Consider the following 14,500-nt stretch of genomic DNA (forward strand, 5'->3'; position numbering starts at 1 on the left):
TAGACCCGTTCATAAGTCTATTTTTTCGTATCTCGGAACTCAATATTTAATTGTACAGCACGTACGATCAGTGCCTTAAACATGTGTTACGGTTCAACACAAAAGGGAACCATTGTTTAACTCATAAGAATAAATATTGTACATTTGTAAGTGGTGCAGTAAGAAATACTGCATCATAAATAAATAGCATAACACGAAAAGAAAAAAAAAGCAGCTTTATTTTCACTTACCTCGAGTCCTGATGCTGGCATGCTTGTCATGAGGGGCGTTGCACGCAGGATACCGGGACTCATTACGCCTTGCGGAGGATCACTCCGCCAAAAACAAAATAGTTGCTTTTTGACGAGGAAAATACAGTAGGTCTCTTTATTTGACTCTCCCATTCTACGGCTTCGCCCAAGATAACAAGACGGAATGCACTACGTTACTGCATTGCAGAAGGGTGCTCATGCCTGTCACAGTAAATTACTTAAATGGTGGAGCATGTCTTCTTCCAGTGCTATGCTTTTAGACTGACTTAAGTCAGTCTAAGCGTGGATAATTGCTGATTACCATCTACTGCACCGAGAATAAAATACTATTTGTATTTGTCTCGTGTCAAAATGCAACTGCACCTCTCGCAAACAGAGGGATGTGCATCACAGAGAAGAAGGAGGTCTGTGTGTGAGCAGTTAGCGCGCTGCATTACGAACCTGGCAACCCATAGTTTGATTTCTGCTGACGGCCAACACCAGTGACGATTATCTCCCCTAGGTCGACTCCGCCTCAAATGAGTACCTGGTGCGATGTGTAAACATCGCTACTCGGGAGACAAAGGCGGCCAGGCGTGGTGCTGGCCACCCACCCCCTCGTGTACCGTGCCGGCCTTCATCGGTGCTCGATAACAGCACTTGCCCCAACAATTTGTTAAGGCTATACGGGAGATCCTTGTCTTTGTATAATATCTAAGAAGTTGAATTTATATATATATATATGAGAAGAAACAGACGTTTGAGAAAAGGAAGGTCTTGAGCCTGAACTTTAACAGTGGCAGGGAATCGATAGCCCCACACAACAGGGGCATTAGCGGAGAAGGGAGGAATGACCTCCCACTGTGCAAATGTTGACATTGGGCTTCAGCACAAGGCCCTAGTTGCCAGAACAGAAAGCAAATGAAAAGCTGGAGTGGTGAAAGGTAGCCAGAGGTGAGTCGATGGAAGATTTTGAAGACTCTCAGGGTAACCTTGCTGCTAATCCAGTGACTGCATCAGAGGATTTTGATGATGGGGTTAAAGAGAATGGGCAGAGGGAATTAAATTAATAAGTGATCTATCGTCATCCTCCTCAGTCCCCACGTCATCGACATCTTGCTCCGTCTAACAATGCTCTAATCCATCTTGCTCCCGCACGTGAGTTCGTGTCGCCACTATTGCTTCGGTGGTCATGCTCTGGGGCATGTTCCTTCATTTTCCTGCCATTCTGTCACTAGTCTCGCCCATCGGCCATAATCCCTTCAAGCAATATGTCCTGCCCAAGACAACTTAGAGTTCATAAGAGTCACCATTGTTTTTAATTGGCACATGTTCTCTGATCTATGTGTCCCTCCTTTATTCTCTCTCTATATCTCCCAGCATGCATCTGGGGGGTGGGGATGACAATGGAATTCTTGAACACCGCAGCAGTGGCATAGCATGGCTGGTATGGACCCTGGTGCAAGGAATGAGATGGGGCTTCACGTATCATTTCCCCTCTCTTTGTTGCCCAGCGCCTAGGCTGGGGTTACCACCTATCCTGGTTTCCCCCAAGATTGTCCTCTTGTTGAGGTAGCTAGATATCCTGTACGTCTTTCTGGGGAAATCCTGTCACTTAACAATACACCAGCCAAGAAAGTGCATTCACATGGAGCTCTTCCGGTATCGTGAGATATTCTTCTCCTCATGGTATGTCGCAGTTGTTTCTCCTTCACAGGTGGTGAAATGTTAACTACCTCTCCTGATATACAGGAGGTCGTGGATTCGATCCCTATGCTGACGCCTGCATATTTGGAGTCTGTATGTCTCTCTCCCCGTGGTTGTGTGGATTTTTCTCCAGGGTCCTCTGGTGTTTCCCTGCATATTTAGAATCCATATGTGTTGAAAGTATTTGGCTGCTATAAAGTTCCACACAATAAGCCACTTCGTTGGGCTATAATTTGTGGCCAGGTGCTTCTGAAAAAGTGCTCCATAGCTCAGTGGGCCTTACCTGATAATATACAAATACAGTAAAACCTTGGATTGCGAGCATAATTCGTTCCGGAAACGTGTTTGTAATCCAAAGCACTCGTATATCAAAGCACTCGTATATCAGTTGTGATCACGTGACGCTCGGCAGACAAAGCGTATACGTACTACTCGTATTGCAAGACCTCGCTCGTTTATCAAATTAATATTTATAAAAAAAAATGCTCGTCTTGCAAAACACTCGCAGACCAAGTTACTCGCAATCCAAGGTTTTACTGTAGTTCAGTTTTAGTTTAGTTTCAGGTGGCAACCTTATCCTGCGGCCCTTCGTCCCATGGGCCCTGGTGCGGTAGCACTACCCGCACACTCGACAGCGACATCAACCGCACCGGAGTGATCACGAGTGTGGCGCCGACATTGTCAGACCCTTGCGATTGTTGACGCGTCGCTCGCTTTTGCCCGGCGCCAGCGGCCGACCACCCGCACTGCTTCACGTGCCGCCTGGAGCTGGGCTCGGACCAGGAGGTGCCGAGAGGCTTCTTCCACTCGTTGGAGGCGGAGTTCGACATGCAGACCACCACCGCCTCTGGGGCGAACGTCCGCTCCGTGAGCGTGGTGGGGAACGTGGACGCTATCAAGAACATCAGCTACCGAGGGCATTATCGGTACCAGGTACGAAGTGATGGACAACTCTGGGTTCATATTCTTAGGTTTTTTCGGTAAAGTCAAGTAGGTAAAACATCAAAATTAATGAAAATAAAATAAAATAAAAATCGCGACGTTTCGGAGGCAACACAAGTCTCCGTGTGTTGCCTCCGAAACGTCGTGATTTTTATTTTATTTAATTTTCATTAATTTTGATGTTTTACCTACGTGACTTTACCGAAAAAACCTAAGAATATGAATCCTTGCAGTCACGAAAGCTTCAAATCTAAAAACTCTGGGTTCTTCTTGGTTATGTGTTTATGTATGTATGTTGAACTTATTTAGCAGAGTACATAGCCAACCGTGCTGAACAGAGGTGCTTATGGCTGGATGAGTGAAATTAAGTTAAAGGTGTAGTACTGCAATATTATATTTTCTGTATTACCGAATTGGGAGAATGCATAGCAATCAAGCCTCTCCCCCCCCACCCTGCACTGTGGAACTATTGCAGACTGTTCGAAACATAGCTATAAGAATAGTGCAAATACGAAATGTGCTGAAGCTTTAATCTTCTTGTCGTGTATAATACATTAATTGCACCAAGTTATCTCGTATACTAGATAAAGGCGCAGCCCTGCAATTGCTCGGTCACGCCCCTGCTGGCGGAAGGGTCGCAACTAGAGGGAGCTCGAGAGGAAACTTCTGGAGGGTTACGATTGCTTACACTTGCATGCTGGCCAGTCATCCTTGAGGGTATAAGAGTGGCCCACACTCTGCTTCACCACACGCGACCTACCGGTCGACTAACCATGGTGTACCCATTTATGCTGCTGAGTGAACTGTGGCGGCAGGATTGTTTCGTTTGGCCGCGCCGTGGGATAGAATTGGACTGGTGACACCAGGATTTAAAGTACAGTGTGCTAACCCGTTACACCACGGCTGGATGATCGACGATTACCTATCCAGGAAATGGCTTCTGTTGATGTGTGGTGGATCACTTTGAGGAGCCCAGTGCCGGGGTCGAACGACGGTATTTGAGACGGTGGTGAAAGGCTTTCTCTGTCACCAAGGTTGCTGTGCTAAGACGAATGCACGCTCTCTTGCATGCCGTGTGCCAGGTGGAAATGGAGAAGAGATGGATGAAGGTGGGGGAAGTGGACGAAGATAAGCCAGGAGAGTGCTCGCAACAGTGAACCCTGGCCATGGCAGGGGGTGTATATTTTGAGGAAGGTGTGCACTTTTGTTGGAAAAATGTCGAGCATGGTTGGAGGCTGTTGTGTCACAAGAGCAGCAGCTTTTAACTGACTTCTTAAAATTAAAATGCCATTATTAGTTTCTCCCATAGGGAGACGCTATTGTATTTGGTTGGGGACCTTATATATCTATCTCTCTGTACCTCGAACTCTTTCGTCTGCAAATGATCTCCAAATATAAGGTTTATCTCAAAGATAAACTCTTGACCTTTATTTGTGACGTACCGGAATACAAATTGCTAATATGTGTAGTTTTTTTTTACGAAATTGCGCACCTCCGATTAGCGCGGTTGGCTACGTACGGCGCGAAAGAAGTTCAACGTACATTCAAAAACATCAATCTTGCACAACCGATAGAGCCACCTAGTGGTGAAATGTTGGTATCGCATTCGTGTGAGATGCGTTGAAAAAGCCGAGTGCGCGTGCACGCACCAAGAGATGAGCGGATAATACTGATAGTTTAAGAAAACGAAAAAGTGAAATACTTTGACAACTAGTGTATTTAAACACTATGTTTATGATTCTTAGGACTCGGTGTAAATTGTAAATCGCTCCAGCAGCCAAGCGAAAGCAACTCATCGAAGAGCCTAGAAGTAGCAGCAGAAATATCTCGAGGCGCAATGCATGGCTGCCTCGTTTAAAATAGATTTATCTTATTTTTAACTGACGTGTCGGGCAGTAATGTCTGTAAAACACCCAAAGTCTATCGAAAATTTTACATTAACAAAGAGAGCTTTAATTTAATCCATTAGTGAGTAAGTACATTCTGTCGAAATTCACTCTGGTAGTTATGCTAAGTTTAAAATCTTGGGAGTATGGTCTAATTACTACAGTAATTAAAGCAAATGATGAATGTTGGCTTTTAAAGGGAAAAATAACCCATTGTTAAATTGACAGACACACACACTGGCTTAATGTAACACATTATCCCTTAAAAATGTTAAATAATTATATTTTAAGAAACTTTAATATGTTTGACATATTTTAGCTGGACAGGATCTAGCAATTGGGATTTTAAGCTTTTTCTTTTCTGTGTGTAATAAAGCTCATGGTAATGGAAGAGTGAAACCTTTATATTGTGTACCATTGTTGCAGCTGGTTGCAGTGTGGTTTTATCCCCTTAATTGCTATTGGGGCCATTCTCTCGTTTTTCCGTTAATGTATTTCTTTGTTGCCAGCTGTTCAGCAGACTATTAACAAAATGCAGAGACAATGGATCGCTTCGCTTCATTTTCATTCCAACTGAATTCGTAGGAGAAATAAATCAATAAAAACAGCGGAAGTCGTGTAGAAACTCGAATGTTATTATCTTTTATGTGCCACATTCATTTCTATATATAACAAAAAAAAACCTTGCTTCATAATCTAAGGTATATGTATAAAGTAAATGCGTGCAATAAACTGTATGTATATACAGGGTGCCCATCAATGTCTAATTCATTGAAAAATAGAACTGCAGTTTGAGCTAGGTTGATTCTATATATGCTCACATTTGTCGTAAAAAACAAAAGGTAAAGGTGCAGCCCTGCAATTACTTTCACAACACTGTGGGTGGAAAGGCCTCCACGAGTTGCCACTCTAGAGAGTCCCCCTAGAGGGTATTTGGCCTACTCTTCCATACTGGCCATGGAAGAGTTGGGAGTATCCACGCGTGACCTGCCCATCAACTAACTGCAGTTTACCCATTTATACTGCTGATGGGACAGATGGGGAGAATTGAATAAACTTGTACACTTGGTGGTGTGTAGATTGTATGAGTCTCATCACTAAATCACCACATATCTGCCATGGCATTGGTGTGACACACTTTGTATTGAGGTTTGTCCCAGATAGTCACCGACATTTCTGGCTTGATTTTTTTCAATTCTATCATGTGCTGTTGAAGACATTCATGTGTATTGGTAAATTAAAACCCAAAAAACTGAACCATTAGGAAAATGTTCCCAATATATCAACCACATAGTTGAAAATATTGTGTGTTTTATTATTTAATAATGGATAATATTATGGACACCATGTATGTATGATCTGCAGTAAGACAAGACTTGATTTTTTTTTATGTTGCCATAATCAGAAACTTGACATTTACTTTATATATATGAATAGTTTTGCAGTGGGTTATTAAAAGTATCTGCATTCCCCAATCGTGAAACTTAATTTTCATTTTAACTTAATGCACTTATTATTATGAGTACAGTACATAAAACAAAGATTTGAGATAGCGCCCAACAGGAGATTTGTTGTGACTTCTTGGATAAAACGTTTGAACTTAATAGCCTACATTTTATTCATCAAATCTTTGCATAACATGAAGTCCCAAGATTAATAAACCTTTCGGAAATCTTGATTAGTAGTCGCCACGCCATATATTGGGGAACGGACTTCTCCAACAAATTTTCTTCAAGTGGCCTTTTTATTCTTTACACAGGTCAGTTCCCTTATCCCACACACTTTCGATTGTTCATCACATTGCAGTCGAGCCAATATGTTTAATTGTCAGCTGGAATTTTGCCAAATTAAGTTAAAATGCGAATTTCAAAATGGTGATTTAAAACAGATATTTACATCCAGGGTCAGAATATAAATTCACTGCACTTGAGAACCCAGTTTTTATTCTGGATGGCTGCCTTACAACTGAATCTAGAATCTTGGCAGTGTCAGCTCAGTGTCCTGACCTCCAATCCACCTGGCCACAATCACAGTTGTTACTTTTAACCAGAACATGCAATTTTGAAACACTGCATGAAACATATTAAGTACAATTCATAATTGATTAATTTGTTAGGACCACGTAATGATCTGGCCAATATTCAGTACAGTATTTCTTAATTTGTTTTTAAATTTGTGCCAAATGTCATGAGTTTAATCTTGTTTATAAAGGATATTTTAGTGCTGCATATTCGTTTGCCTCTAATTCCCATTGGGCTTCTAATATTTTCATATACAATATATAATAAGTTGTGTTGAGGATAATGGCGTGCATAGGCTATATTCTCCATGTATTCAGCATGCTCTGCAAATGCTATATTCCTGACCAAATATAGAAATGTAACTTTATATGTTGCATAAAATTGTCTTACTTTTGTGAGAATATATTGATTCTTAACTTAAGCATTAAAGGCATTTCATGGACATTTGATGTTTAGAGGGTGACCTCTATCTGCATTTGCGTCTACTACCAATGCAGTCGTCCTTTCTTGGGCCAACTTTGCTAAATATTTGCTGCCATACAATAGAACATTCCTCATTGCAATGCACATTTTTTTAAAATACATAACTGGTTCTTTTGCGCCCTCTAGTGGATGAATTAAAACAAGCACGTTTTAGAAATGTTAAGCCATGGAGTTGTTGGCAGTCTCAATTATTTGGTGGTGGCTCTGATGTTTGACATTGGACATACGTTGGGGTGGAATGATGGTGCATTGGTTCGCGATGTATGCAATGAACTCAGTGATTTCAGTTTGATTCTCGCCACGGCTAACATGAGTGAAGAGTGATATCTGAGCTGATTCTGCAACCGTCGTTTCATGGACATGCCAACAAGGCATACGTCGGCTTTAATCCTGCATCGTTGTCGACAAAGAGATGTAAGTTTAACACGTAGGCTTTCACGACCAATATTACTCAAAATGTTGTGGTTTCACGCTTCAACACACCGGTTGGCTAAAGCAGTGAACTCTTTGTCTTTTGTCAACGTGACACTTTTTTACTGATTGGCCGTGTCGGATGGTGGAGGGTTACGACACATTTATAAATAACGCGATCTAAACCCAAAAACGTTGATTATGAAAGAGATGTAAGTTAATTGTTTTAATTGGCCTGTTATAGAACGTTTGAGACCTAATTTGTGGATACCTCATTAAGTATACTTTAAGACAATATAATAGGTAAGGTATATTTTCGTATTAAAACACCGAACAATACTTTCAAATTATTATCTTAACTACTGATAAAATTACTGCCCTGGCCTATAAGTGTTTTTCATTTATAGGTCCCCTTGCCTCGAAGTATTTTTCATTTTTTGCATCAAATCCAGATTGCCTCTCCAAAATTCCCCTAGACTGCCTTGATATTTGTGTGTTTGATAAAAAAAAAACAATTTTTATAGTCCAGGATATTTTTTGTATAACATAAGCCATGCCTTACTTGTGTTACACAGTGGTACCATTGCTTTTTTTTATTCAGTATAACCGATATAAAGGTATGCATCTTGCACTTTCCTGGCAAACTTGTGTTTTATGCTGCGGTTAGGTGCATTCACTATTGTGCATTGATATATTTTTTTGGCAGTTGCAGTTTAATGCGTTTTTTATATGTAGGAAAGTAGGTTCAGTATAGTACACTCCTCTCCAGTTTAATTGCTAGTTTCCTTGACAATCTGCATTGAAAGTAATAGAATTTCACTCGTCGAATCACAACAAACGTCAAGTTTGTGGTAACTTTGGGATTATGAATATATTTAACAATGCGACTGTGCAGTAAGTACAAAAGCAGATTTTATTGTTTTACCAAGATACAAAAAATATTATACAGTGATTAACACGAGGGGAGGCAGAATGTGTACCTGTTGAGTTTCATGTGAAAACTATGCTGTGTTAACATTCCAAAATAAAATTGTAACTGCTATGAAAGTTGTTGGTTTTATTGGTGCGAAAGAAGTTCTACATACATACAGATGGGACAGTTTTATGTCGGTGTACTGTATTATTAGTGTCCATTCTATTTCTATCTCATGAATTAGAAGTGGACACAGTACTCCATATGCTTAATACTGTATGTACTACATTTTATGTCATGTGCAATGCTTCAAATAAGATTGCAAAAATGTATATGCAAAAAACCATCAGCATTTCATGAAGAGGTGCATTGTGGTCCTCTTGTCTTCGAACAGCATCAAAATAAATTTGAGGAAATGTGACCAACTGATAGCAGCACGTGACCTCGATGACTGACATTGGGGAGGTTTTCATCCAGAAATGTAATGGAAAAAGACTGAATTGAATCAAGGTATTTACACTCATGGATATTAATTGTATATGTTAATGTTTTGAATGCTGCACATTTTTTGTATTATCCTAAAATACATTCTCCATAGGGTCATATATCTAATTTGACTTAACTGCAACCTTTAAACAACCTTACTGATGTACATGAGGGCAAGACAACATTCACTGAGTGCCCTCATGTATTATTTTATCTGTGCTTCACACTGCTTGTTAACAAATGTTATCAAAAGGCCACTGCATGTCAATTTCCCAGTGTTAGGCGCATGATCTACTATATTTCTTATTCACTTAAATGTACAAACACTGCATCCAAGTTTGTCTTTGGGAAAATTCACAAACAAAAGTGCCGCAGTAAATAAATGACTTTGTGCTGGTTATGCAAGATGTGTAAAAAAGCTTTGATAGTTTGTATAAATATTCAGTACAGTCATGCATTTATTTTGTATTTCATTTGAAACATACATATAGTACATAATTTGCTTGAAACATTTAGCCATGAGTGACAGTATGGTATTCATCCTTTCACTTCTCTCTTCAAACATAATGGTAAACAAATGGTGGCAATTTACAATGTTAAAAATGCGATGTTTTAATACACAACCAGTTAATGTATTTCCACCGTTGAATTGAACAAAATATGGACACATCTTTCCTGTATCATCACGACAAATGCTGTTTGTGTTGGGGACAGTAGCATAAAGTCATGCACGTTGTTTAAAGAGTCGAATGCTGCAGTGCTGAGGGAACCCATCAGAAACAAGCACTGCCAATATTAATAGAGGGTCTCATCAAGCAGTGGATTAACAAATTGGGCTGTACACATACAAATTGCACACGGGTGACAACCCTATCTATCCAGAGCACATTTCAGTATTTGACGATACTGCCTTGGCAGTGGTGCAAACCCACAACTAAAAAAAACCGAAAAAACATTCATTAAGCCTTACAAATAATATAATAGGCTATTATCATGATCGCACATATAAGACAACGTTTCGGGCAATGGCCCTTCTTCACAGCTCATAAGAGGACAGAGAGGTGAGTGAACAGTGGCAGTGAAATAACTATCAGCCTTTTGCATATGCAACAAACTGTTTAAAACTCATGGCTTTCTGCACTGCACCATTATTATGATGGGTCTTTCTCGTCCTTATAATTTGGTGATTCTGCTACTGCGTTGGGCAATGGTGTACAAGCCACAATAAATCTCGACACGCTTGTCACCAATAACCACTGGGACCTTGAAAAGAAAACACATACCTGTCAACGCCTTATCAGTGCCTACCTTATTACAGACCAATTCGGAGCTTATTGGTCACCCCGTGATCTTATAAATCTCAACGTTCATCCTACAAAGTCCCATCACAAGGGAGAAACACAAACAGACAAACATTTTTTTGCCCGTATTTAAACGGCCGTACGCCGCATGGACCTGAACTCAATTTCCATGTACAAGAATACGGCTAAACAGCAGACAGGTATGTCACAATCGGCGACGTTTCGGGCAACCGCCCTTCTTCTTGGCACACGTTTCCGTGTCTTTGACCGAGTTGCTGGCGCACACAAGAGCTTTAGAGAACTTCTAGATTTGAAGCTTTTGTGACTGCAAGGATTCATACTCTTAGTTCTTTCGGTAAAGTCACGTAACTAAAAAAATGAAATTAAAATTAATAAAAATAAAATCACGACGTTTCGGAGGCAATACAAGTCTCCGTCATCAGGTGGGACCGTCACAGCCAGATTAGCTGCATCAAGTGAGGCAATGATTCAAGATGTAATCCCTTAAAAGCGAGTTGAGGGGGGAGGAGAGGGGGGGGAGCTCATCAGAATGTGGTAGCCAATGAATGGAACGTATCAGGACAGGTATGTCACAATCGGCGACGTTTCGGGCAACCACCCTTTTTCGTGGCACACGCGTTGCCGTGTCTTTGACGGTTTGACCGAGTTGCTGGCGCACACAACAGCTTTGGAGAACTGTGGCAAGGCACAGACGGCATATCCGGCCACACCGCCGCCAGTAGGGCATTGGTGGTAATACAACAACAACAACAGCAGCAGTAGCAGCAGCCGTGAACGGGGTACGCGCGGTCTGCCCACAGCGAGGGCTTTGGCCGCGCCTTAAATGCGACGGCGGCCCTCGAGAGCGCCTTAAATACCGCGTCGTGACGTCATGTCCGCCCGCCCACCGCGGGCCAATCACGCACGAGGGTCAAACACGTTTGATTGGAATCCGTAGAGTGGACACGCGTGCTCACTTGTTTGCCGTGAATGTGGCCCACACGTTGGGGGTCAACGTTCGACTCACGTTGGTTTGACGTTGGGCTAACGTTCGGCTAACGTTGGTCAAACGTTGGGCCAGCGTAAGGCCAACGTTGGGCCAGCCTAGGGATAATGTTGGGCCAACATAGGGCCGACGTTTGCACTTGGTTGAAAACTTTTGCCCAATGTTCCCTGTTAATTTGGATGCCTTTCAGCTCTGGCCTCTGGCTTGCTTGGTCGTGTGTGCACCCCGGTTCACTCTACAACACACCGGTGTGCTGAACTAGTAACGAATTGGCATGTTTTGTTTACGTGGCAGTTTTGAGCTAAGTAAAGAATGAACGAATGTGGTGATATTTTTAGTTGTTCGTGCACCACTGTGATACTGCATCATCACCAAATAATTTAAGTTGGTAATTGCAGTGTTGAGTTAATCTTCATCATGTTTGATTGTTTTTGTGAATGTTGTGGATGTTTGGTGTTACATTTAGTCTTTATGTTGATATATGTTGATACTGTATATATTGTGCTTCAATTTGTCCTACACAGCTGTGATTTTGGTTTCATGCGTTTGTTTCATGCTTTGTTTATGAGTCCATTGAAAAAAGAAAGACATTTGGTCTCAATGGCTTTTAACCTGCTTATGAATATTGTCCAGTAAAATGACTGATTATAATTAAAGAATAATAAATATAATTGATTATTGCTAGGTAGTAATCATAAATGGTGATTGATAAAGGTGATTATAATGACTATCGTGAGAATTGAAGATGGTGATCGTAATGATAACAGCGCTGAGAAGAGTATTGATGCCGCTGATAATTGTGATAAAGGTTATGTTGATGGTTCCTGTAGACGGTGATCATGACAATTCCAACTGAAGGTGAATTTATGACAATTTCGAAGATCAATACAGTGATGGTCACAGTGACGGTAATTATGACAATTGCGAAGATTGTGACGTTCATTCCAGTAAACATGCCAATGTTGGCATGTCTTTGGAACTGTTTGGCCCCAATATTGGCCCATATTGGGATGAAAGTGCTTATGAAAACGAAGGTGATGATGTTGATGGCCCCAACAACTATAACCACTGTTCACGAACTGGCGGTGACGTCTATCAAGGCACTTGTGCCAGGCTCGGTACACTATGAGGCCACGCAAAAGTGTCGAAGGCCCGCTGGCAGGAAGTCACAAAACAAACCCAGGTGCCATAGCATTGGTTGACTGACCGAGATTTAAGACCGAAACAGGGGGAGGTCTCCACGAATCTGGCTGTTGACTGATGATGCTGGTTGTAATTACCGTACTCGAATTGTAAATGTTGTGGGTTCACTCTACAACACACCGGTGTGCTGAACTAGTAACGAATTGACATGTTTTGTTTACGTGGCAGTTTTGAGCTAAGTAAAGAATTAAAATGTGGAAGAGTAAAAAGAGTCGGTGGTAAAACACTAAATTTAAATCTCCAATGAAAAAAAATATTCGCGACCAATATTATTGATAGTATATTGGGGATAAAATTGGTCGCGAAAGCCTCCTGACTGACATGACGAGAGATCAGCAATAGTTAGCGACAAACCCATGGTTAATAGGGGGTGGGGGTTAACTTGGCCATATAATTCGCTGCCTGTGCCAGGCCAGGTGCACTTTGAGACAAAGATTCCCCCTATAGCCTTAACAGACTGTTGGGGCAAGTGATATTTGCGAGCACCTATGAAAGCCGGCACGGCACACGAGGGGGTGGGTGGCCAACACCACGCCCGACCACCTTTGTCTCCCAAGCGGCGATGTTTACACACCGCACCAGGTACTAATTTCAGGCTGAGTCGACCTAGAGGAGGCCCAGGACCGGTTCAAATAATCGTCACTGGTGGTGTTAGCCCTGAGCGAGAATCGAACCCGGGTCGCAGGGGTTCATAGCACAGCGCGCTAACCGCTACACCACCGCTCCCCACCATCAACACACACACAGGACACACAGACACATACACACAGGAGACACACACACAGGACACACAGACACATACACACACACAGGACACACACACGTTCATCGTCTTATGCGTGGTGGGAAATGTGAAGGGTAGCCCCGCCCCCACCCCCTTCCCCCCTCCCCACAGCGACCTACCCGGGCGCCATTGGAGTCGGCTCGCCGCCTATATAAGCGGACTGCGGCCACCTCTCGCTCGGCTTCTCTGAAGCCGCGTCGTTTGTAAAAAAAAGGGGCCCCACAGACGCGAGCCATCATGGCCTATGGTAACCAAGTGGTAAGACCCGAGTGTTTGTGGCTGAGGAGTAAAGGCTGGGCTTATTTTGCCTGCGAATGGTGTTTTTTTTTTCTTTTTTGGCCGTAACAAACACCTCGTCCTCATCTCTTTGCTTGGTTGCTGTCGGGAGCGAAATGGCTTCCGACACATTTTTTTCTGTCTCTCCCTCTCTCTCTCTCTCTTACTCTCTTACTTCACCCCCCTCCTTTACCACCGTCCGCCGAGCTTCATACATTTGCGTTTCTTGCTGCCTTTTGTAAACGTTACAAACCGGAATCGTGCGTGTTTATACGATCCTTCAATGTTCTCTTGCGTGCGTGTGCAGTCGGGTAGCGTTTTGACTAAAGAGGGATTAAGTGTTTTTTTTTTTAGTTCGTCGGCTGTGCGCGTTTTAATGGTGAAGTGGCGGATACTGCTACAGCCCGAACGGGGCAAGTCTTTGCCTATGGAGGAAGGACTCTTTTCTCATCCGAATCTTTGGCAAGATTACAAAAAATAGATATTTAAGCGTCGTTTTGGCGACGTTAATTCGTAAATAAATGAGTGGCGCCCAAATGGCATTTTTGTATTTTGCACGCAAAAGTAAATTGCGGTTCAAGCCACAAAGGTGAGCAGGGATTTTGAGAAGCCGGGTCTCATTGGGTCGCGTGGTTCAGGTTCTCTTGTTCTGTTTGCATTCGTTTTTGCTATGTTTTTGGAGGACTTATGTAATTCAATTTGCCTGTGGGGATAGACTCTGGGTTTTTGGGGGGGGGGGGGGGGGTCAGAAGGGTGAGGATGCCGTCTAGACTTGGAAATATCCACACGACGGTGGCTTTGGAGCCCAGTGGTCCCGGGGCCAGGGACTTTGGAGTTCATACCACCATCAT

The 14,500-nt window shown here is 42.4% G+C and overlaps 1 protein-coding gene across 1 annotated transcript in view; it reads left to right on the forward strand.

The window, feature by feature from the left end:
• LOC133341192 (stonin-2-like) overlaps positions 1–14,500 on the forward strand; it is a 48,464-nt gene that overhangs the window by 24,938 nt on the left and 9,026 nt on the right. Inside the window, exon 3 of the mRNA XM_061549646.1 lies at positions 2,668–2,870. Coding sequence (XP_061405630.1) covers positions 2,668–2,870 — 203 coding nt within the window. The remainder of the gene's footprint in view (positions 1–2,667; positions 2,871–14,500) is intronic.

This window comes from Lethenteron reissneri, chromosome 11, assembly GCF_015708825.2.
Source record: "Lethenteron reissneri isolate LAM-NWPU_2019-01 chromosome 11, ASM1570882v1, whole genome shotgun sequence".
NCBI classification, from domain to species: Eukaryota; Metazoa; Chordata; class Hyperoartia; order Petromyzontiformes; family Petromyzontidae; genus Lethenteron; species Lethenteron reissneri.